A 21,173-nucleotide genomic window follows, 5' to 3' on the forward strand; every position below is an offset into this window, starting at 1 on the left:
AAAGTGATCAGACCAGTTTTATTTTTTCTTCACCAATCCATTTACTGTATGTACAATAGTCTATGTAAACGAGAACGTGACACAAACTTAAAACATACATGCTCACAGGAAATAATATACAGTCAAATTGCAGTTTCCATTTACCCCAGTTTATAATAGTCTGACTAGGTCTTACATCATTTTTGAATAACCGGTTGAATAGAGACTTTGTTCAGCGGTGACATTCATGTGAAGTAATTTATTTTCAAATAACTTTTTTTTCAGACACATAGAAATGTGATTTCATTAAACATACTATAAAAACATCATATAACACTATAAATATTGTTCAGGTATCTTCTTACAAAAAGCTTTGTACAGTTTTAATTTTAGGTTTTTGTTGTTTTTGTTTTTTATAAATCACAGATAATTATTTTATGTATACACTGTGGAACTACAATATAAAACAGGTATGAGCCAAAAATGCCAATGTTGACATGAAGTGGACATGGTTGAAGACAGAAAGATGAAACTTACACTTACATTACTCAAATTGCCTCTGATGGCACCACATAAACTGAATACACTCAACTGCTGGCTGTTTCAACATTTTTGTTTTACTTGGGGACAAATTACCAAAATGCAACAGCCTTGAAGTACTTCAGAGCAGCACTGAAGATGTTATGTAGCAAATATTTGATGGTTTGATACAATCTTCCTCAGATCTGGAACAAAGTGGTAACAGAGCTATAACACGAAACTTAGGATAGGTATGGAAATATACAGACTCACATTTTATTTTTCAAGACAGACTACAGTCACAAGGTGAATCCACCTGAACACAGACTTGTGGAAACCGCGAATGAGGGATGACCAAGAAATGTCCGATCACCAAGCAGACGTACAGATGAGGATGGAAAAATCAAGGTGATTTGTCACAGAAGTGCAGGCCTTCGAGCATTGAGTGTGCCTTGCGTTTGACGCCATAAGCCCACACAGCGGCCTTGCAAAATGTTACAGACTGTGTGTAGTGTAGCGGTTAGGTCACAGTAACACCAGCGCTGTCCTTGCTCTTGTCCATATATGTGGGGGAGGAGCTTTTGTCTGGTATGGATGCTGTTGTGGAGGGGAGGGTCTGCGTGGCGGGAGTATGGCCTGGCGGTTTGACTGAAGGGTCCGAGTTGGGCTCTGCCTCTGGCTCCTGCTGCGAAGCTGTGGCTGGAAGGAGAACAGAAATATAAAATGAGGACATAGCAAAAGACTGTGCACAGTTTGCGTACATGCTTGTGTGTGTCTGCAGTGTTACCCACATGTTGGCAGGGGCGAGGTAGTGTCTATGAAATACACTGAGGAGGTAACCCATTTGTATTTACCGCTGCAAGGTCACACTATACTTAACATTGTTGCTACACATGGGGGCTTTTGTTACTGAAGGAATGGGTGCGTAGGATGAGAGGGGATATGTGACCAGTGGGAAGGGTTTCTAGAAAGATGAATAGGGAGGACAGGGTGGGGCGTTACTGCTTCAAACTCACTTCTAAGCGTGAAATATTTGGAATGCTGTCATGCTCAAAATATACCTCCGACATCAAATGCAAGCTAGCGTAAATATAGCAAGAGCAGGAAGGAGAGGCCTTACAATTTCAAGTTGGACTGTTGAAGGATTGAACAATCTGGTAAAGAGAGAGGAAGTTTTTGCCCATCTCAAAACATTGTCATCAGATATAGGGTTTCTTACAGAGACTCATTTCAAGAATGACTCGCATCAGGTCTAGGTGGATAGGGAATATCATTCAAAGTTTTCTGCTAAATCCAGAGGCACAGCCATCCTGATGATAAAGGGTATCCCTTTCATTCCACAAAACCACAATTGCAGACAATAATGGTTGCTATCTGACTGTCATTGGAGAACTGTATTCCATGTCCATAACTCTAGTAAACATATCTATGCACCAAACATTGATAATCCGTCACTCTTCAAAAATGTAAAGGCCCGTATAGCAGACAATTGTGTAATAGATCTGTATCTAGACAGATCACACTCTCAAACAACTCTAGTGATTTTCTCACTATCTTTATTAACAATATGAATCTGGTTGACATTTGAAGAATCACTAGCCCAACTGGCAGGGAATATTCTTTCTATTTTTCTGTTGAATGGGAATCTTTCAAGGCTTATCTAAGCGTTATGTGATCTCTTTTCAAGCATCAAGAAACAAGAGGAATAGGGACAAATTACTAAAGTTGGACAACCAGATCAACCGGCTGGATCAGGAAAATGCCCAGAACTCAACTGATGAGCTCCCTGGGAGAATATCATCCCTGAGATTTGAATATAACAAATTATTCTCAGCAAAAGTAAGAAAAGCTTTTCTGTTCATCAAACAGGAACACTTTGAATTTGGTGATAAACAGTACACGCTACTGGCCAGACTTAGAAAAACTAAGAACAAAACTAAGACAAAAACAAAAGACTGCATGATTTATAACATATAATCTGGCAAGGGTGACACCCTAATGTTCCCCAAGGACATCAATAGTAGCACCTCCAATTGTACTAGAACCTGTATACATCCCAAGGTAATGCAAATGAATGACATTCTACAGGCCATCAACTTGTAGAAGAGCAGTAAAGCCCCTGGGCCAGATGGCTTGCCATGCTCATTTCATTAAAAAAAAAAAAAGATGGTAGTTTACAACAGAAGCAGTCATCACAGTTACGTACAAAAAAGACAAACATCCAGAGCAGGTCCCATATCATTCTTGAACTAGGATGGGAAAATACTTGCCAAGGTTCTAGCCAACACTCCGAACCCCCTAATGGACAAACTGATTCACCTGGAGCAAACTGGCTTCAACCTAAACAGAGACTCCTTCTCCCATCTCAGACATGTTTTTGATATTCTATATTCCAACAGTGGACCTAACAAGGACCTATTTGTCCAATCCCTGGACAATGAAAAGTCCTTCGACCAAGTCAAATGGGCTTATCTACTGTATATGTCTTATCTATTCTATCTTATCTATTCTATCTAACCCATTTGTAATTAGCTGTGCGTTATATTCGCATCACAAAGCTAGCAATAATCAGATGGGAGTATAACAGTCAACTAATGTCGCAGAGGCTACTCAAACATTGCCTCTCTATTCAGTATGTGTTGGCACTGCCAGCGCGACTTGAGGGGTCAGCGACTGACCAATACCATCCACTAAATTATCACACAAGAGAAGAAAAAAACGAATGAGCAAATATCAGGTGGTGGTGCATTCCCAATAGGAAGCAATAGCACAAGACAATCAAATCGGGAAGCACATGCAGTGACAAAACCAGCACAACATGAGGAAGGACTCTGTGAAATAGTAGGTGTATTTAGGCTATCTTCTGTGCTGACTCCAAATACATTTTAAAATCAACGTGAGCATAATTTTCGTCCCTGCGTGTGCTTCCTTATTTGAGTGTGTTGCACTAGGCTACATTTTAAAGTACCAAAAATCAAGGCAGTTTGAATTGGCAAAATATCAGCAAGGGAATTTCTATTCGACGATCCATGATTCATGCAGCTGATTCATTCAATCGCCCAACCCTAGTGTGAACGCCAGCTTAGTACATCACAGCACCCAAAACACATATAAAACAAAAATTTCCTTGGGCAGTTGTCAGTTTGCCTAAGCGAGCCGCCCACATCTAATCAATACATGAGAAAACACTAGTGCACGTGTGCATTGATGTTACCTGACTGCGTGCAGGACTTCATGTGTTCTGGCCAGTGGGCTTGCTGGCAGGGGTAATCACAGTAACTGGTGTTCCAACAGCAGTAGAAGATGGCCTCTTTCCTGCAGTTGGCGCACCACTGTTTCTTTTTGGTCTCGTCCACTGCCTGCTGCTTCTCTGTCTCCATCTGCTTCTTGACCTCTGCCACCAATCGTTCCCTTTCCTGCTCCAGACTCTGCCTCATCTCTGCCATTGTCAGTTCTGTATTTAGCACAGAGAAAAACAAATATCTTTGAAATCCATGCCAAATTTTGTGGAAAAAGTATCCAGGGCTTAAAGCAAAAAAACATTCTGAGCCTGAAATGTTCCTGACTGATGGAGGGGGGGGTAGTCAGCACACTACACTTATTTCTCTATAAAACTAGTCCAATAACGAGAACAACGAAAACAATTGACATTTCTGTGCTGAATGAATGAATATTCAACACACAGCATTATTAATCTATAACCCTAGTACAATAAGGATAACTGTGGAGCCCCCCAGGGGTCACCTGGTACAAAAAAAAAAATGATGCGGAAATCAGTGGGCACGGTTTTCTTACAATTTACTCCTAAACCGTGCCCACGGATTAGTAAACCATGCGCACAGATTTGTAATATCTACGTTGATAACATCAAAGAGGGACTTTTAGGTCTATATATAGTGATCCAGAGCCATTACACACAGCTTGGCATACTCAAGTGAGCTGTAATAGCTATTAGGCACCTAGACCATATGTGAACCATAACCATTGATTAATCACATCAGTAGGTCTAATTTATGATCCGATGTGTGTTTTGGTGACAATATGAAACCCATTTACTCCCTATAAATCAGAATGAATGACGATTGTAAATTGTGAAAGACAGATCACGTTCAGGTCTGTCATTGCTGCTGGAGCGGCAGCTGTAACTATCGCTCCCGGCGTGGTCAGATATCGGAGTGCGCGCATAGCGGCGTTGTGTCTGGTATTTACCTCATGTGGAAAGAGCACTTTCTTTCTGCTGGTTGAGCACACAGTGCAGAACAAACACCCGGTTCCCTTAATTTGTCGCACCAAGTGTCAAACGGTTTCCCGTCTCCACCCGTTTATTCAATCCATGCCTATCGCCGTTTGTTTTTTACTCCTCTCTCAGTGACGCGTGTATCTTCACCAGCTTTCATAAACTTCACTTCCATATTTCAGCTGTGCTACACCACGGAATCGGTGCTACATTGTAGCTTGCTGTTCATTGGATAAAAAAAACTTGCTCGCATTCCATTGGTAAATGTAAAATATTGCTTTGCTTCACTGAATATGATTGGATAAAACACATCAAAAACAAAAACCCACATGGAGTGAGTTTTTGGTTTTTTTTTGTCGAAAATAGTTTGTGAATCTAAAACGTCCATATGCCGGTGTTACACCGTATTTGGTGACCCATCAGATTCTGTGACCTGCCCTGATATTCTTACTCTAACCCCAACCATCTCACCTCTCATGCCTAAACCTAACCAACCTAACCAACACTGCAGGTCACAGAATCTGATGGGTCACCAAATACGGTAGAACACCGGAAATCCGGCACCTGGCTGGAGGTCTTTAAGCCCCGAGTATCTGTAAGTGACTGGATGATACTGTATTCATAAAATAACAGGAGCAGCAAACTTACCCAGGTTGTGCTTCATCTCCGATAGCTCTTGCTGATGTAACCATTGGAGCTTCTCAATCTCTATCCTTAACCGTCGAATCTGTAGCAAAACATACCAAGTGATCATCATCAGCTATAACTTGTGAAGTCTTAGTAGTCTTAGTAGAACACATTAATATGCATCAGTATGTATGCCAGAATACTTGCCTCTGCAATTGTGTTTCCTGATGTGCTTTTGGAAAGGTCATTGTAGATTTCAGTCATTGTCCCTTTTATTGTGTCCATAATCTGAAAAGTTTTGCCAAGACCATGTGATGTTAGAATAAAGGCCTACAGCTTTAATCGACTACTTTGATCTCTCAACAAGAAAGAATTGAAAAGAGCACTGATGGAATGCACGTGAAGCACAATTGGTCCTTTTGATTTTTGAAAGCTGTTATCTTTCCTTACATTACAGATGACCAATACAGTGTAATCAATCTTTACACAAAATTATATATGAATTACAGAAATAATTCAGGATTATTGTCATTGATAAGATAAATAACTGTAGTCATTTTCTCATTCTACAACAATGTTTCTTCACAGAGCTAAGAATCCTGACTTACTTTGTTTGTGTACTTGGCTATATCTGCAGCCACATCAGCTGACACTGTCGGGATTTGCAAGTCTCCTGCCGCGAAAGAGGAGGAGGAACTGCCAGAGGTGACCGGGGTAACTGATGAGGAGGATGTGCTCTGAGGGGAGTCTTTTTGTTGCACTGCTGGAGATGATGGAGGGGAAAAAAGGAAATTATACATCTGAATTGATTTACATTTTATCAAGTCTGGGAGATGGTGCTGTTGTTGATGCTGGTGTGTGTACCTTTGGCTGCTTGTCTGGTCTGATAGCGTGTACTAGAGGAGGAATTCTGCTGCTGTGACTGCAGCTGCTGCGGGCTGCGTGTCTGCGCCTGAGTCTGGGCCTGCGTCTGCACCGCTGGCTGCTCCCCATGCTGCTGTTGCCTCTGCACCTTCTGCATATGCCACTTCTGAGAGGAAGTCTGGAACTTGTTGGTGGGATTCCAAACGACTGCCCGCTGCACTGCCTGAGCCGTCTCTTTAGGCAGTAGAGGGCGCTGTTTCTTCACGGCTGCAGGGACTGAGGCTGTCAGCTGGACTGAGGCAGGGGAGGGGGCAGGAGCGCTGCTGGATGGGGCTGCACTGGGCGGGCCAGAGGTTGTAGTGGAAACAAGGTTGAGGGCTGCTGTGATGGCAGGTTGTGAGGGGTCTTTCAGGCTGGAAGCGGAGGAGGCTTCCCTTGCTGGTGAGGCTGCTATGGCAGATGAAGGGAATTTACCTAGGCAGAGAAAACATCAAAATATAAGACCGCCTTTCCGGCAACTGTCCTCCTGACTCATGTCATGTGAGAAGCACAGAAAAATGTGAATATATCAGAAGCCTCACCTTCCAGCTTGGGAGCAGTAGATGTTTTGACAGCAGGGGCCCCTGGCTCTCTTCTAGCCCTCTTTCGATCACGGTTCCCATGCTCATCCCCCAGGTCAATCACCAGTTCTCTTTCAGAATCAGAGTCTTGTTCAGGCAGGGATGAGGCAGCAGCTGCTCTACCCTCCTCTGGGGCCTTGGGCTTGTCAGTGAGGGGCTGAGACTGGGGCGTTTTGGGCTTGTCCTGGGGTTCCCTATCTGGGCCATTGCTGCCCTGCTTATCTTTGAGCACGGGTTCAGGGGTGGCTTTATCCCCTGTCCCTGTAACTCCCTCCTTATTCTCTCCTTGTGTGGTTGCTTTGGGCCTCTTTCTCTCTGCTTTGTCCTTGTCGTCCTGGGCGGAGCTCTTTGGCCTGTGCTCCTCGTCGCTGAGATACTCGCTGTCACTTGAGTCAGATTTCTCAGAATCCTCAGAGTCACTGTGTTCCACGCCTTTATACACGTCTTCAGAAATCTCATCTATTCCTGTATGGAGAAACATAAATGTTATTAATCACATGTTGTGAAAAGATTCACAAAAGTGTTTTGTCAGATACAATGGAATAAACACTTTGATTCTCTGGTAATAGCCTGACAACATCAACAGTTCACCATCACTAATGCCAAGTAAATGTCAGTCAAGCAGAGCCAGCTGCCACATGTTTCAACTACCACATGCTTTGGGCAAAATCTTCCTCATATTGTTTTAAGCTGATGTGATCTAAAATTAGGAAACGGTCATGGTTGATTTACTGTTACATTAGTGGTGTCTGGCAATTACTTGAAAAACAAACTATAAAATCCAGTTTCACCTTAGACGACTCATGCCAAAGCACCATTTGAATATCACACAGAAAATTGAAATATTCCTTAAATTACCAGAGAATTTTGTTAATAGGTTGGGTATCACTAACTGCAGACAACATGGAATGAGATGTACACTACAAGAATAGAATTGTGGGCCAAAGTAAAATTAGATAGCACAGGGTTATATATGTGTCTTTAGTGACTGATTATATACGTACCAAGCTGAGCCTTGCAGCTTTCAATAGTCTTGTCCAGGCTCCTGATGGGTCTCTTTGGCGTAGGAAGGGCGGCTGTCGCTCCCTGTTGCTGCTGCTGCTGCTGCTGTTGCACAGTCTCACTCAGCTCCTTCAGATCCATCTCAGCCTTCACTCGATCTGAAAGGAAAGGGTTAACATTCAACTTGAGTACAACTGAAAAAAACATATATATCTAAATCTAAGTATCATCTCACATCTGATTATCGTCAGCCTGTGACAACATAAATAGAGTACGATTTGTGCAGAAGTGAGATGGTACTGACCTAAATTGAGATTAAGGATGCTGCCTGTGCCTGCAGCCCTCTCCTGCTTGGGCACCAGTCCAGGGGTGAAGGACTTAGGGCTGCCCGTCATGCTGCCTGCAGGACCCATCTTCCCTGAGGCAGGAGATGCTGTAATCCAAACAAAAAAATTAAATCCCAGGTTAGTTACTTTGCTTTACACATATAGTTGAAATTTTTCAAAAAATGGCATCATACCCCTCATGGCTACACAGCCAGAGTGATGTAGACTTTAGCATTTAATTACCACTAAAGTCCATAGATTCCTCTCCAGTGCTGTAGTGGAGGGCGGGATTCCTGGGGGGCTTTTCCATCCCATCCTGCTCCACGTCAGACCCCGTGTGAACAGAGGAGTTGGTGCTCATGGGAGACCGAGGCATGTCCGTCATAGAGATCCTCCGACTCATCCCACTTGGTGTGGAACTCTTGCCGAGGACCATCTTGGGAGATGCGGTTATATCGAAGTTGAGGCGGAGTTTTTCAGATTTCTCCGTTTTCACTGTCCCAGCGCCGGGGTTGGAGGGGTCCAGTAACATCTGCAGCTGGTTGTTGGGTGTGTAGGGGGTACGGAAGGGTGCATAGTTGAAGATCCCAAATTTCTTGCGGATGTTTTCCACGTAGACCTCCATCTCCTGCATGGCACTGTTGAAAATGCTCTTGGTCTTCTTCACGGAGAAAGGGATCTCTTTGGACATGAGGTAGCAGTTGTTGATGGGGACCCAGGCCCTGGGCGGAAGAGAAGGACAAAGCATAATAAAACATTTAAGGATTGTGGAAAAACAGGGAGACTAGTCTGAGTTTTGGTGAAGCAAACCAAAAACAAGGAGCCAATTTCTTCTAATGGGCTCAAAAGCTAGGCTCACCTGTCATGTTGTCCAAAGAAGCGTGCATCTACCTGCCCGTCCTTCTCCCGCAGCGCTTTTGCTGGCCAGAAGGGAAATCCCTTTAGCTTAGCCCAGACCAGGGGGTGGGGTTGACTCTGTTGGGGGACAAAGCAAAATAATTCAATGCATCAAAGTTTTACACTGAAATCTAATAATTGGACACCCTTTGTTGAGTTAGAAGATATAATATGTATAAAAACTGTTAACATAAGGCTGGACCATAAGTGTATTACTTAAGATGATGTAGAGACTTACACATGGCTCACAAAACCAGTTGTCCCTTTTTTGGCATGAAGACAGGTAGCACTCTGGACACACCTCAATCTCATTCATCTAAAACACAAAAATTAAACAAAATGAAGATATAACGGAATGAGATCCATCCATTTATTCATATATAAATTACACACATCTAAATTTGCCATTATCAAGTTGGTAAAGCTACTTTACCTCATGTTCACAAATCTTGACAATGACTTTCGCTGTTGCTGTCAGTTTGTGATTACCTGGAACAAAGCCACGAGAAAGGTTGAGCCGTAATTGCTGTTTATTTTTTCTTTGAACAGCAGAGTGGGGTGATGATTGATGTATGCCTAAGTGGCCTACCTCCATTATAGATGATGCAGTTGTGTAAGATCCATTTCATATCAGCAAGAAAGGCTTCGGTGCAGCCATACATTTTCTTTTTGATATTCTATCAAAACATGAGAACAACATCAATGAGACAAGACATTTCAATGATGAATAATAATCATCATTTTATAAGTATGTACTGTTACAGTTATTACACATGTATCATGGTACCTTCTCTAAAGTACACAGGTCCATGGGGTGGAAGATATATTCTGCATAATCTGGGTGCTGTTCCAGAGACACAGGCTTCTGAAAAGGTTCCGTCTGCTCAGGTTGAAAAAAATAACAAAAGGCATTAGCCCAGTGTCCCATTGCATGGATAATTACAAGGTAACTACTTTGTCTTTTAACATAAAACACTTTGTCATGTACACAAAGGTTATATGAGCAAAATTAAACCAACACAGTGCACGTTTACAGTAAGTGACTTACCCCAGGCTGTTTCATCTTCTGGAGGGCGAACTTTAGCAGGTAGGAGAGTTGGTCTATTGTTAGCATCGTCATGGCCTTGCTCTGGGTTTCTATGCATTCAGCAACAGTGATTTTCTGCAAAAACGTAAGATTCAAAATAAAAATGGTATCCGAATTACTGAAACTGATCCCATCAAGCAAAGGACTGAACACAACTGCTCATATTCGCGCAAGTCCGCAAAGATATTAACTTTCTAATGATAAGCGTACATTCACATCACTATTAGCTTTTGAATTAGCTTGTAGCCACTTAGAACTGCAAAGAAATTTTTCCCAAAAAAGGTAAAGAAAAAGATTAAGACTTTAATCCTCTAACATCTCTCAAGCTGACAGCGCGAGTTATCAGACAAGCTCGATGTGTAGACTAAGCAAGCAAGATTGTGCTGTAAGCGTGCGCATCACTTGTGTACACCCACACGCACACACATATCTTTAGCGAGATACCTCACACTCTGGACAGAACCAGTCGCCCTCGGGCTCAGCTGGTAGTTTGAGGCACTTGGCATGGTACACCCTGGGGCAGAGCTCACAGCAGAGCACCTGGCCCTCGCGGTGGCACAGCCAGCAGTAGAAGTCATTCCTGCCGTCCTGCGGTACAACATCAACAGGGTCTGTGGTGAGTGCTGGCTGCTTCACATAGTAAAAGGGACCATGTCTTAGCTCTGACTGAAATGCAGGCAAGAGAAACAGGGGGGGCAGGTTTCAAAAACACGCAGGAACAAACACAAAAAGGTGCAGTGCAACAGAAACAAGGTGGTAATAAGGCAGGATAAGCGGCATGGAGGGCAATAAAGCAGGCACCCAACAAAAGACTAGAGAATCAAGGCTATTGGCATTACTTTTTGAAATAGTTTCTGCTGGTCCGTATAAACTTTATAGAAAAGTCATGCTTGAAATGCAAGATATATTGATTCATAACTTTTCCTGAGTGGACCAGCAGCCAGCCTTGTGTGATGTGCGTGATACCAGACCCCTAAGCAAAACAGTAAACAAGGCACAGTAGTGATCGTAACATCTGAATGTTCTGATCATGTGATTGATTCCAGACTGAGCTGAAAGGTTTCGGATGTGGGTTAAAGGCTGTTTCTTTTCATGTGATAATTAGATAGATGATCTTTCACCTGAGAGTAGACACAATGCATGATTTGTTTTTCTGGTAAGTGCCCTACAACCATCAGTACAATTTGTATATTGCTAATGCTAAATTAATCTGTTGCAACATGTTTCACAGTATGAGGCCAAACCATCTTGGTCTTACACTAGATAAGGATGACTTAGAGACTGTCCTATGTTACCTCTAAAGTTGCTATTCATTTAGCATTAGCTACATTTTACTGCAGCTCATATGACCATTTCCAGAGAACCAAACCATGTATTCTGAACTTATGCAGGCCATAAACTACGCTCAGGTCAAAGACCTGTCAAAGTATCACACTGCAAAAAGCAGGAATTACCCTTTAATGCCATGCACATACAACAAGGAGGCACAAAAGGGAATCACTCAGCACCACACCAATTTGGCAATCAGATAATATTAACATATGCATCACTGTCTGATGACCCCAAAAGGCATAAAATTTGAATTGAACAAAAAAAAAACAGGACATAAATGATCATGGATGATTGATTGCACATATCAGTAGTCATCAAAAATACAAATGCCAAATGTAAAATAAGAATGTATCCATCAGGTGACCATGCACCAGGTGTCACTGCTTCAAACTTTCAGGCACAACACTGTAAAAGACACACAGACACCAATCACACTCTCACATATCCACTTTCAAAGCAGGTCACACCCATATAGGCCTGTCCATCCTTACCTGGTCTTTGTTGTTACAGTTGACAGCCCCGGGCTTCTTCTTCTTCTTCATGGGGCTGGGGGAGGTGTCTGACGGAGAGTGGCCATTGGAGGAATGGGTGGGACTCGGCATTCTCCTTTTCTGTGGCGCCTGCGCCCGTTCTGCTGACCCTGGAGGGTCAGGGACTGGACGCAGAGAGAGAATCAGGTCATTGCACAAGACAGACTAGTATCATTCACTGCACTCAAGTCAAGCACATTACACAAGCTTAGCAGGGTTTAATAGAATGGCTACAACTGACTGGAATGCCAGTGATAGTGACTTAGCAACTCCTGGAATAGACAGTGACGATGAAACCTATCAGACACCATAATCTATCATTGCCCTAATCTCACATTCCCAGTGCTTATTGAGGAACCAAGGACGGAAGTGGAAATTGAAGCACTTCTTTTTTTCAGTTGAACAATTTGAAGGTCAGATACAGTGTCCAGCTTTAAGCATTTTTTGTCATCATGATAATATCGATATCATCTGCTCAGCAATCACACTGGATCTGAATAGCAGTTATTGAAAATATTGCAAATGTCATAAATTAAAGACAAGAACTTGCACACTGTAGCTCCCACTATATTAAAATTGTTACATCAACACGTGATATTAAGGCTAACGCATGCTGGAGAGCTTCCTCTAAACTGCTGCCGTAGCAGTGTCTGCTGATAGACTTTGTGTTGATACTTGACACAAATTCTAAACAGGCAGGCAGTCGGGCATAATGGATTATCTGTGTATTCCTAAGAGATCCACAAAATGCATTAGACTGCTCTTAAATCTTAAATACCCTCTTCATAGTCTGAAACTAAGCCGCATAAGATGTTTGACTCTTAATGTAGGCTACTTGGCCTTAGAGACTTACCTTTGGATCGTATAGACGCTTCCATCCCCTCTACCACATCAGACTCTGTCTTTATCTCCTCCTCAGCCAGACTGCAGAGCACGGAACAAGAGCACACAGAAACACAGAAAGAGAGGGGAAGACAAAGTCAGAAAGGGTGTTCACAAACCAAATCGGCATCACAGTAAACAAGTGGAACACCACCTAAGGCACCCAGGTCCCAGAGGATCAGTCACTAGAGACTCTACAGGTTTCCAATGCTATTCTTTTTTTTTTTTGTATTTTATTTCAACACATTTCTGACATCGTGTAATAAAGCTCAACTCCTTTCCACTTTATCAGTGACAACCAGTCAGAATTCATTCTTTATGTTCCAAAAGAGACAATGGTAGCAATCTCCATGGCAACACTCATCTCCACTAGGCATAAGCTGAGATTCACAACAACGCAGAAGGCCATTAGCCTGCATATCTGTCCTCCAGAAGACACCACAGACATAAGATCTTAGTCCAACTAGTTCCTGATCTTTGCACCCTAATTTGTTCGTTGATGACAAATAGGAATAGTCCTATAGTAACAGGAAAGCCAGGGAGGGTTGATCCATACTAACTCAAGGAACAACGTCTCATGGTGATGAGCAGTAGGTGCTTCTGGTATCTCTCAAGCCCCTTCTCTAACAACAGGTGTCCCCAAGGCTTTTGATCCGATTCCTGGAGACCAATTGCAAGAGATCCTTATAATAAGCTCTGAGGATTCAAACCTAGGTCTAGTTAGAATATTTGGGGCCTAAACCTCTGACACAAGTCTACTTGCAGAAGCTCTTAACCAATACAAGCACATTAATTTTGATATTCGCTAATAAACATTTTATTTATATCACCATCAGTCAATATTGTGACCCCTTAAGGCTCTAAATACTAAGGATACAACCTCTCCAACACAAATCTAGCACTGATGTAAAAGCCTGATTCCCTGAGTCTCTGGTTCCGCTCTCATCTCATTTCCTCTGAGGAAAAAAGAAGGAGAATAAAAGGGGGGAGACCTTGGTGATGAATGGAGCTCTTTGAGTGTTCAGCTACTCCTTTGTCAGAGCAACAGAGGGCCTCGTTCCAAGGATGTAGTCTTATTCACAATCCCCTAAGAGAAAACCCTCCCAAAGACCCCTGACAGGTCACACACTTGACCAGTTCATCGTCCAGTTAGGACGCTGGGTGTACAGGCAATGACATAAAGGTCAACCACATTTGTGAGATAAGTGGGGGGGTTTTTCTTCTAAAAGTAAAGGAATGCTCTTCATGCTCCCACCTTCCCCCTCCTTGAGAGACATTCCACACAAAGTTGATCAAACGCTTCCACATCAAAACCAGTTAACTGATGGGCATGACTGTAGGCATGGTTAACAAAAAACTTAGAAACCCAACTGTAAAAGAGATTATTAGGTATGATCACATCAATCAACCAATAAACACACACCGATTTAAAGACAAAGTAAACCTTGATGTCTGCCTCACAATCCAAGGGTGAAACAATGATTAGGCCTATTCATTATCCCAAACATAATGCCCAATAGTGTCACCAAGCCACTAACGAAGAGGTCTCTAGTCCACAATCATCAAAGCAAATCTAGATACATTCCTTTGTCCTTTCAGACACAGTAAAACTGTCTATCATGAACAGCTTATCAAACTGAAACTTAGAGAAATCATCCACAATAACTTGTGTCGTCTAGATAAGGATAGAGGTGGGTTGACCAGATAAAAGAAACATAGAATCCAGCATATGGGTGTCTTGTTTCAACCTGCTAACAGTCACACATACACACACACACACATACACACATACACACACACCCACACACCCCAACCCCTCCGGGGCCTTCCTGTTCCGGACAGAGTGAACAAACGAGGCCCACATGAAAATGAGAAAACGTTAGCCAACTCCCTCTGCTACGTGTACTGAAGCACTGAAAAGAGAGAACATTCGCCGTTACCAGGCAGCCCATAGCTGCTGAACAGAGTGCCACGACCCTATATTCACTGAAAATCAATGGCCAAATAGTGCTGCAACTACCAGGATGGTAGGATAACCAGAAGCAAAAAAGTATGCTGTTCCAAAGGGCATTCTCAGACCAGGAGCTGTGTCCCATCATACAAGGATAGTTAGCCAAATAAATCCACAGCAGACTCTGGGATATATTCCAGAAAGACCGGGTTCAAGAAAATATTGACAACATCCCCCTCTGTAAGTAGTACCTGATGGACAAAAAGAGAACACTGACTCTATGCCTTGAGATTCCTCTCCTGTGAGAGACGAGCAGGGTTTTTCTCGTCACAGAAAATGGAGGCCACAGCTTGCTCCCCTCCCCCCTCTCCCCCATCCCCCACTCCGAGGCTCAGACTCAGGCACTGGCACATCCATGCAGGAGGACCAGAGATCTGTGGAGATTACAGTTCAACATTAAAAACACAGCTACGACGAGACGAACCAACAACACCGCTGGGCACAGAGAGATAGAGAGACAGAGAGGGAGACAGCAGAGAAAATCCTGCAAAGTGATTTTTTTACCCCTTCAGTCTTGCCTTTTCGCCTTCACTGTGAACACTCATGTCGCAGAATAATTAGGTTTCACTTAAGAGAATGAGAGACCAGCACTGTGCGAGTACAGTCAGATCCCGGCAAACCTATTTTCTATCCCTTAACAGGAAGATATGCCATTTTCCCACTTCAAAAATACTGCATAAATGAGCTCTATATGACAAAACAGGGAAGGTATGCAATGCAGACTTCATCTTGAATTATCTGCATTGGAACTGCCCTTGAAAACACTTGGAATTAATACTGTTGAATGGGAAACAGTCATCCTACTCACCCTGCAACCCGTAGAGAGATTACTAGGTTTGTATTACAAAACCTCTTTGGGTTTGAGTAAAATGACAAGACACATTCAACCTCTACAGGACCAACAGTCATACGGAAACACAAAGAAATGCATGCCATCAGCTTTTGCTTTTCCTGAAATGTCAAAAAACAGAAATAAAAATATCCTAAACAAAAGATTAAGTTCAAGGTCAACACATTTGCCTGCATTTTCATGCAATAATGATTTCAACTATATTAACATGACTCATTTGTAACTCTAAAACGATTAACCAAATACAATGTCACAACACTTCCTTAGTATATCAAGTATACTGCTGCTACGCACAGAATAGGCTAAATAAAAGAAACATTTGACCTGGATTTTACATAAGGCTGTAAAGGGTGAATCAAAGATGGCTGTGGAATTTTCCAGAAGGCCCTTGCTCTCCCTGCTGCTCTCCCTCCGATTGTCAATCTTTAACCTCAACTGCAGCTGCAATTGGCTGGAGGGCCAACAGGGTGGAACATTATTGGTCGGCTGTGCTATGCCACACGGATCACAGTGTGCAAGCTTCCCTCTTCCTCTTAAAAAGCATTTTTGCTGCAATGCAGAGATTTTCCCCTGCATTAGACAGTTTATTTTCCTTCAGTTTAGCTTACCCATCTTGGGCATGACAGTATGAACCAGAGGGGATTTGAAAAAGGCCTTTTGGGAGATTATCTTTGTGGTCGTGAGACGTAACTCAATGGCTCTGCTATTCAACCTCCGGTGTCCTGTTTACAGACTACATTGCCTCATCTAACCGAGCCAGTCCCAGACGATTTGTTTCCTTGCTATAACATTACACATTGCTGACATTACTAAGTATGAATGTAACATTCATATTACAGGCTCGCTTACAGCATCGTGCAGTTGCCCATTCTTATTCAGTAGTAGAAGTGCACTTTTGGTTTTGGTTTTACTCTAAATGCATTAGTATCAGTGTAAGGGAAAACATTGGTTGCACTGTTTTCTGCTGGTCATGCAAGTGAAACAAAAGGCATCGTTTTTTCCCCCCCACGCAGTTGTGACTGCTAAAATGGTGCTACATGATGTAGCCTAATGTACAATGTTTCAACTGTGCTCTGTAAAATATCTTATGGCATGTTCATTTCTGAACATTTGTGCTCTCAATCCATTTAAGGACCAGATAAAATATAAAATATGTCTTGTTTCATATATCTAGCCTTTGTGTAAATCTCACATCATAGGTATAAAAAATCTTGACAAAGCACACAGAAAACCTGCTGTTTAAGTGAAACACAGGAATCAATGCTGTTTTGGTGTTTATGTCTAAAAATATGAGAAACCCTGAGTAGCAAAAGGGAAGAGAGAAAACAGCACAAACAGATGAGAGTGAGGTTGAAGTGAAACACAGCACCATCTTTTCATATTCTCAAACATTTGCATACCCAAGTAAAAGAGGTAAAATGCAAGTAGCTTTTCTGTCTTGCTGTCTGATCTGTGAAGGGAGTTCTCCCAGGAGGAACTCTCTACGCACAAAATGGCCACTGTTTGAGGATCAGCGAGTGGAGGAAACACTTTTATGATGAATGGTGCTGTGGACTCAATGTAGCACTGGGCTGTAAACCAAGGGCCTTGGGCTGTAAATGGAGAACCTAGGTAACTGGTGCATCAACACCTTTTTGCTAACCAGGCAAAATTACATGGGAAGAAAAAAGGAATCAAGATTCCCCTGTGACAAACCTTTGTTTCAAGGGGGTTCATGCATTGGTTGATTTTACTGTGAAGAGAAATAAACAATATGGAGTCTGGAAACAAATGTAGCACTCCTGTCACTAACCAGGCTTTCTTCAATCTCAGTTCATATTTCTTCAATCTCTGTTCAGATTTTAGGGAAAAAATCCAGAAACTGAAATCTAATGAAAAAAAAAAAAAGGAAATCCTAATATTTACTTGTGCCTTGCCTATATACAGTGTCCCTCCATTATGCCCCCCATCCAGTAAAACCAGTATTCAGTTATGCCCCCCTGTCCTCCTAACAGGCACATCTGTTGCCCCCCGCGTCCATTCCCCGGCCTGGCATGACACACAAGATAACAACAACGGAGCCAATCTACTTACAAAGGGTACATAACACCCCCTCCCTCCCTCCCTCCTCCACTGCCCATCCCCCCACACCTTCTCTGCCAGTCTACAAAACCAGGCTGCCACAACAGAAAGGAGATGTGAGTGCCCATTTTTAAATCTAACTCTCTTTTGCATTATAAAAAAAAAAGAAAAAGGATTTGCCATGGTCCACTCTGCCTCCTGCATGGCAGCCTGGCTGTCTGGGGCACCCATGTGACCCTGAGACACAGAGGGAGAGCAAGGGTGAGAGTCCTTACCCAACCCCCCACCCTCAGCACTGTGGAGCAGGGGCCTTGCAAGGCCTCCAATCCACCCCAGCCCCTCCTCCTCCTCCTCTGGGACACTAAACTCTGATTTTAAGGTGTGCAGATTTATCATCAGAAATCAACAGTCACTACAACAACAAGAAGGAAGCCATGTTGTTATTAGAGTTGAGATAAAAAAGAGACAGGCCTTACCTCTGTGGATGCATGGCTGCCTGACACACTGTTATGTCAACACTTATAAAACATGGAGGACACTCTCAGCCCTCAGCCGGGGAAGGCTCCGCTCTTCAGGCAAGGCGATCAGGCCCTAGTGATGTTAGCCAGATCCTGACTGGTCCCTTTCCTCACAGGCAGGATGCAAGGCCGCGTCTGATTGGCCAAAATGTTTCCTGAGTAATTATCTTTGTTCAGCGCAGGCAGGGGCAGCTCTGTGAGTGTCAGAGACAGGGGAAGAAAAATAAGCAGAGAACTAGGCCTAAAACCATAAAATAACATGATTAACAGCATTTTTTGACATACAGACCCCATATAGCAATGTTATGAAGCTTCCCAATGTTGCATCTGGTGGTAGTTGTCTTATTTGGAGGCTTTAGAAGTAGAAATGGCAGCATGTAGAATGTGGAAAGCAGGACACCATGGCTTCTCTGCACAAGCCTCCATTTTTTTTTTGTGGAGAGGGCCTTTGTCTAAACTCCTCCCTCCTTCTCAACCGTCTTCAGAGGATAGACAGGCTATAGCTCTTCACCAAAAATAATTGCAACATAGGTCAAAATTCCTCCTTTGCAAAAAATTAAGCACCTAAACTGATAATTTTTATATTTAAAACACTTCTATGGTGTGTTGTAAATGTAGGGGAAAGCATCACAGCAAAGCAAAATAGGCCTAGAGGTTTTGAACAGGCCAAACCTTTTTATATTAAACATTACTGTGGTTACTGTAGTAAATTAAATACATAATATCCCACTGATAGTTGACCAAACACACAAAGTATATGTCCAAGCCCATGTTTAGCAACCTATAGTAATTATAATAATATAAAATAGGTGTTGACAACTCATCCTCCCCCATAAACAGGAAATTTAGAGAAGGATTTGAAAAACACTGGAGTTACATTGTATATGTGTGTGTGCAGGGGTGTCTCCTTCACAGCCTGTGCTGTGCCCATGATCATTAATAATTCATCGTCGCTCGAAAAAGCACCTGTTATTGCTGCCTAACTGACTTGCGGCAACTCTTAGGAATATAGGCTTTCACCAAGAGTTGCATGTATTTATATCGGATGAATATTAACAGAAAAGACTGCGCCCAACGTGGGGCTCGAACCCACGACCCTGAGATTAAGAGTCTCATGCTCTACCGACTGAGCTAGCCGGGCTACTTGTGGTCTCATTGTTTGTTTTCCTGAATTTTTTCTACCGGAGTGAATGTGCAGTGATCTGTTGTAACGTGATAGTAGTTGCATGAACCAGCGTCATGTTATATGTTACTGAATTGAGGAACTGGGGTGATGTTGGTCTGACTATCCCGTCCTATCCCTTGCTGACCTCTGGCGTCCAAAGAGAGAATGGTTTGAAAACTGTCAAGATGGATATGTGAGCCGAGTGTTGAATTCATGGATGTATTAAACTCGGTTGATTTCCAGTTAGGTTGCAGAGTTTCAAGAAATTGATGGCTAAATTATACAGGTTCAGGTTGGCAGGTCATTATTGCCCCGTTGGTATAAGATATATAACCCATATACGATTGCATTGACCCAGTGGCGTGCATGCAAGTTAGCAGACCTGAAATATGAAGATAACGCTACTGCTAGCTACAACTAGCTAGGTCACAAGCCTAGTTTTATTCCCAACAATAATCCATTTGAACAACTAACCTGTCACGCTAACATATTTTCTATATCTTTCTCTTGTTGAGAGTTGCTTTGACAACTTCGACTGACTAGTATTGACTGTGCAAATATTAACGTTAAGCTACGTCAAAGGGGTGAGGGTTTTTCTTGGAAGTAATGCTAACCTTAACATGACAGTTGGTCTCCTCTGTCGACTTTGTCATTTCCAGACACCGTTGGCTAGCTAGATAACGTTACGTACCCAAACCATAGAGACCTTGGAGATGCCTTTTTAACTGCTAAGGTTAGGAGAAACCGATTAAACTCATTACTAACGTCAACTCGCTGTCGCTTAGTAGTTTGCTTTTGAATGGAACAAGTGTAAAGCTAACCACAATAAAAATGTAATTTCCGGTTAGAGTTTTCAAAATAAAACCGTAGCATATTATGTTGCAACGTTTTACTTTGGAGGAATAGAAAGTACCAACCTGAAAATAAAGAATAAATCAATAGAATTCCTCTGAATAAATCCAAGGCTAAATCTAGCAAATGCAAATAATATTGTTGTTTTTATTGTAAAATATCATTTTCACAATAGTAATAGCCATATAGGCCGAGCAAGATGTCACAAGCCAAAAATGCCAAAAATACAGAGACTAACTTCAGGCGGAGGAATAAGTAAATGTTTAAACCTGGCTGTCCTTTTCTTTTTTTCTGTTGCTCCTCTTCTGAAACTGGAACTTTAATAAGAAGAGGGCAAAGGAACGAAAAAGGGCCAAGGAGTTGCCTTCAAGTGCTATTGGAAATATTCCAATTACGAGTTGACATGACATGAACGACCCAATAAACTGGTGAATTGTCGTCTCAAGTGCGACATAAATTTTCGGCCCAAATAACAAGTCATTTTGTGATCACAAGTCTTAAAATGCCCTGGAAGGAAACAACTAGTGCATGTGAACTTTTGACTAATTCATAACATTTATTGTAAATCAATTGCATGCTTGATGCACATTTGTCCTCTTTATTCTGCCACCACAACACAAAGTAGCTTTTTGTTCACTCTTTGCTTTTGTTTCAGGGTCCATTTAGTTACTGTCACTTGAATGTGCGACAAGTCTTATTTACGACTTGCAATCTCGGAATCAGGAGCTTACGAGGAGCACTTGAAGGCAGCACGGGCCCTGGGTTCTCCTTCTACGTCAATGACAATGGGCGGTTCATGAATGGGGTTTTGGAG

At 42.5% G+C, this 21,173-nt stretch overlaps 1 protein-coding gene and 1 non-coding gene across 4 annotated transcripts; both read right to left on the reverse strand.

Annotated features, from left to right (window-relative positions):
* Positions 1–13: 13 nt before the first annotated feature.
* LOC139908068 (MYND-type zinc finger-containing chromatin reader ZMYND8-like) lies at positions 14–20,236 on the reverse strand. Of its 3 annotated transcripts, XM_071894652.2 has the most exons (22): positions 20,122–20,236; positions 18,632–18,847; positions 18,301–18,536; positions 12,874–12,944; positions 11,982–12,145; positions 10,603–10,824; positions 10,120–10,233; positions 9,859–9,951; positions 9,661–9,748; positions 9,505–9,560; positions 9,310–9,387; positions 9,034–9,149; positions 8,418–8,896; positions 8,153–8,281; positions 7,851–8,006; positions 6,808–7,311; positions 6,227–6,700; positions 5,971–6,125; positions 5,570–5,650; positions 5,384–5,462; positions 3,713–3,952; positions 14–1,197 (listed from the first exon to the last, which is right to left on the reverse strand). In XM_071894652.2, exons 3-22 carry the CDS (start codon positions 18,312–18,314, stop codon positions 1,019–1,021), a joined length of 3,492 nt encoding a protein of 1,163 aa, XP_071750753.2. In that variant the 5' UTR covers positions 18,315–18,536; positions 18,632–18,847; positions 20,122–20,236; the 3' UTR covers positions 14–1,018. The 3 variants fall into 3 exon arrangements, with proteins under 3 accessions (XP_071750753.2, XP_078144340.1, XP_071750754.1); XM_078288214.1 differs by lacking the exons at positions 18,632–18,847; positions 20,122–20,236 and having other exon boundaries at positions 18,301–18,617; XM_071894653.2 differs by lacking the exons at positions 14–1,197; positions 3,713–3,952; positions 5,384–5,462; ... (3 more) ...; positions 6,808–7,311; positions 7,851–8,006 and having other exon boundaries at positions 8,172–8,281; positions 8,369–8,896.
* trnak-cuu (transfer RNA lysine (anticodon CUU)) lies at positions 19,411–19,483 on the reverse strand. Its single transcript has one exon. It is a non-coding gene; the product is annotated as a tRNA-Lys (tRNA).
* Positions 20,237–21,173: the final 937 nt, after the last annotated feature.

This window comes from Centroberyx gerrardi, chromosome 14 (genome assembly GCF_048128805.1).
Source record: "Centroberyx gerrardi isolate f3 chromosome 14, fCenGer3.hap1.cur.20231027, whole genome shotgun sequence".
NCBI classification, from domain to species: Eukaryota; Metazoa; Chordata; class Actinopteri; order Beryciformes; family Berycidae; genus Centroberyx; species Centroberyx gerrardi.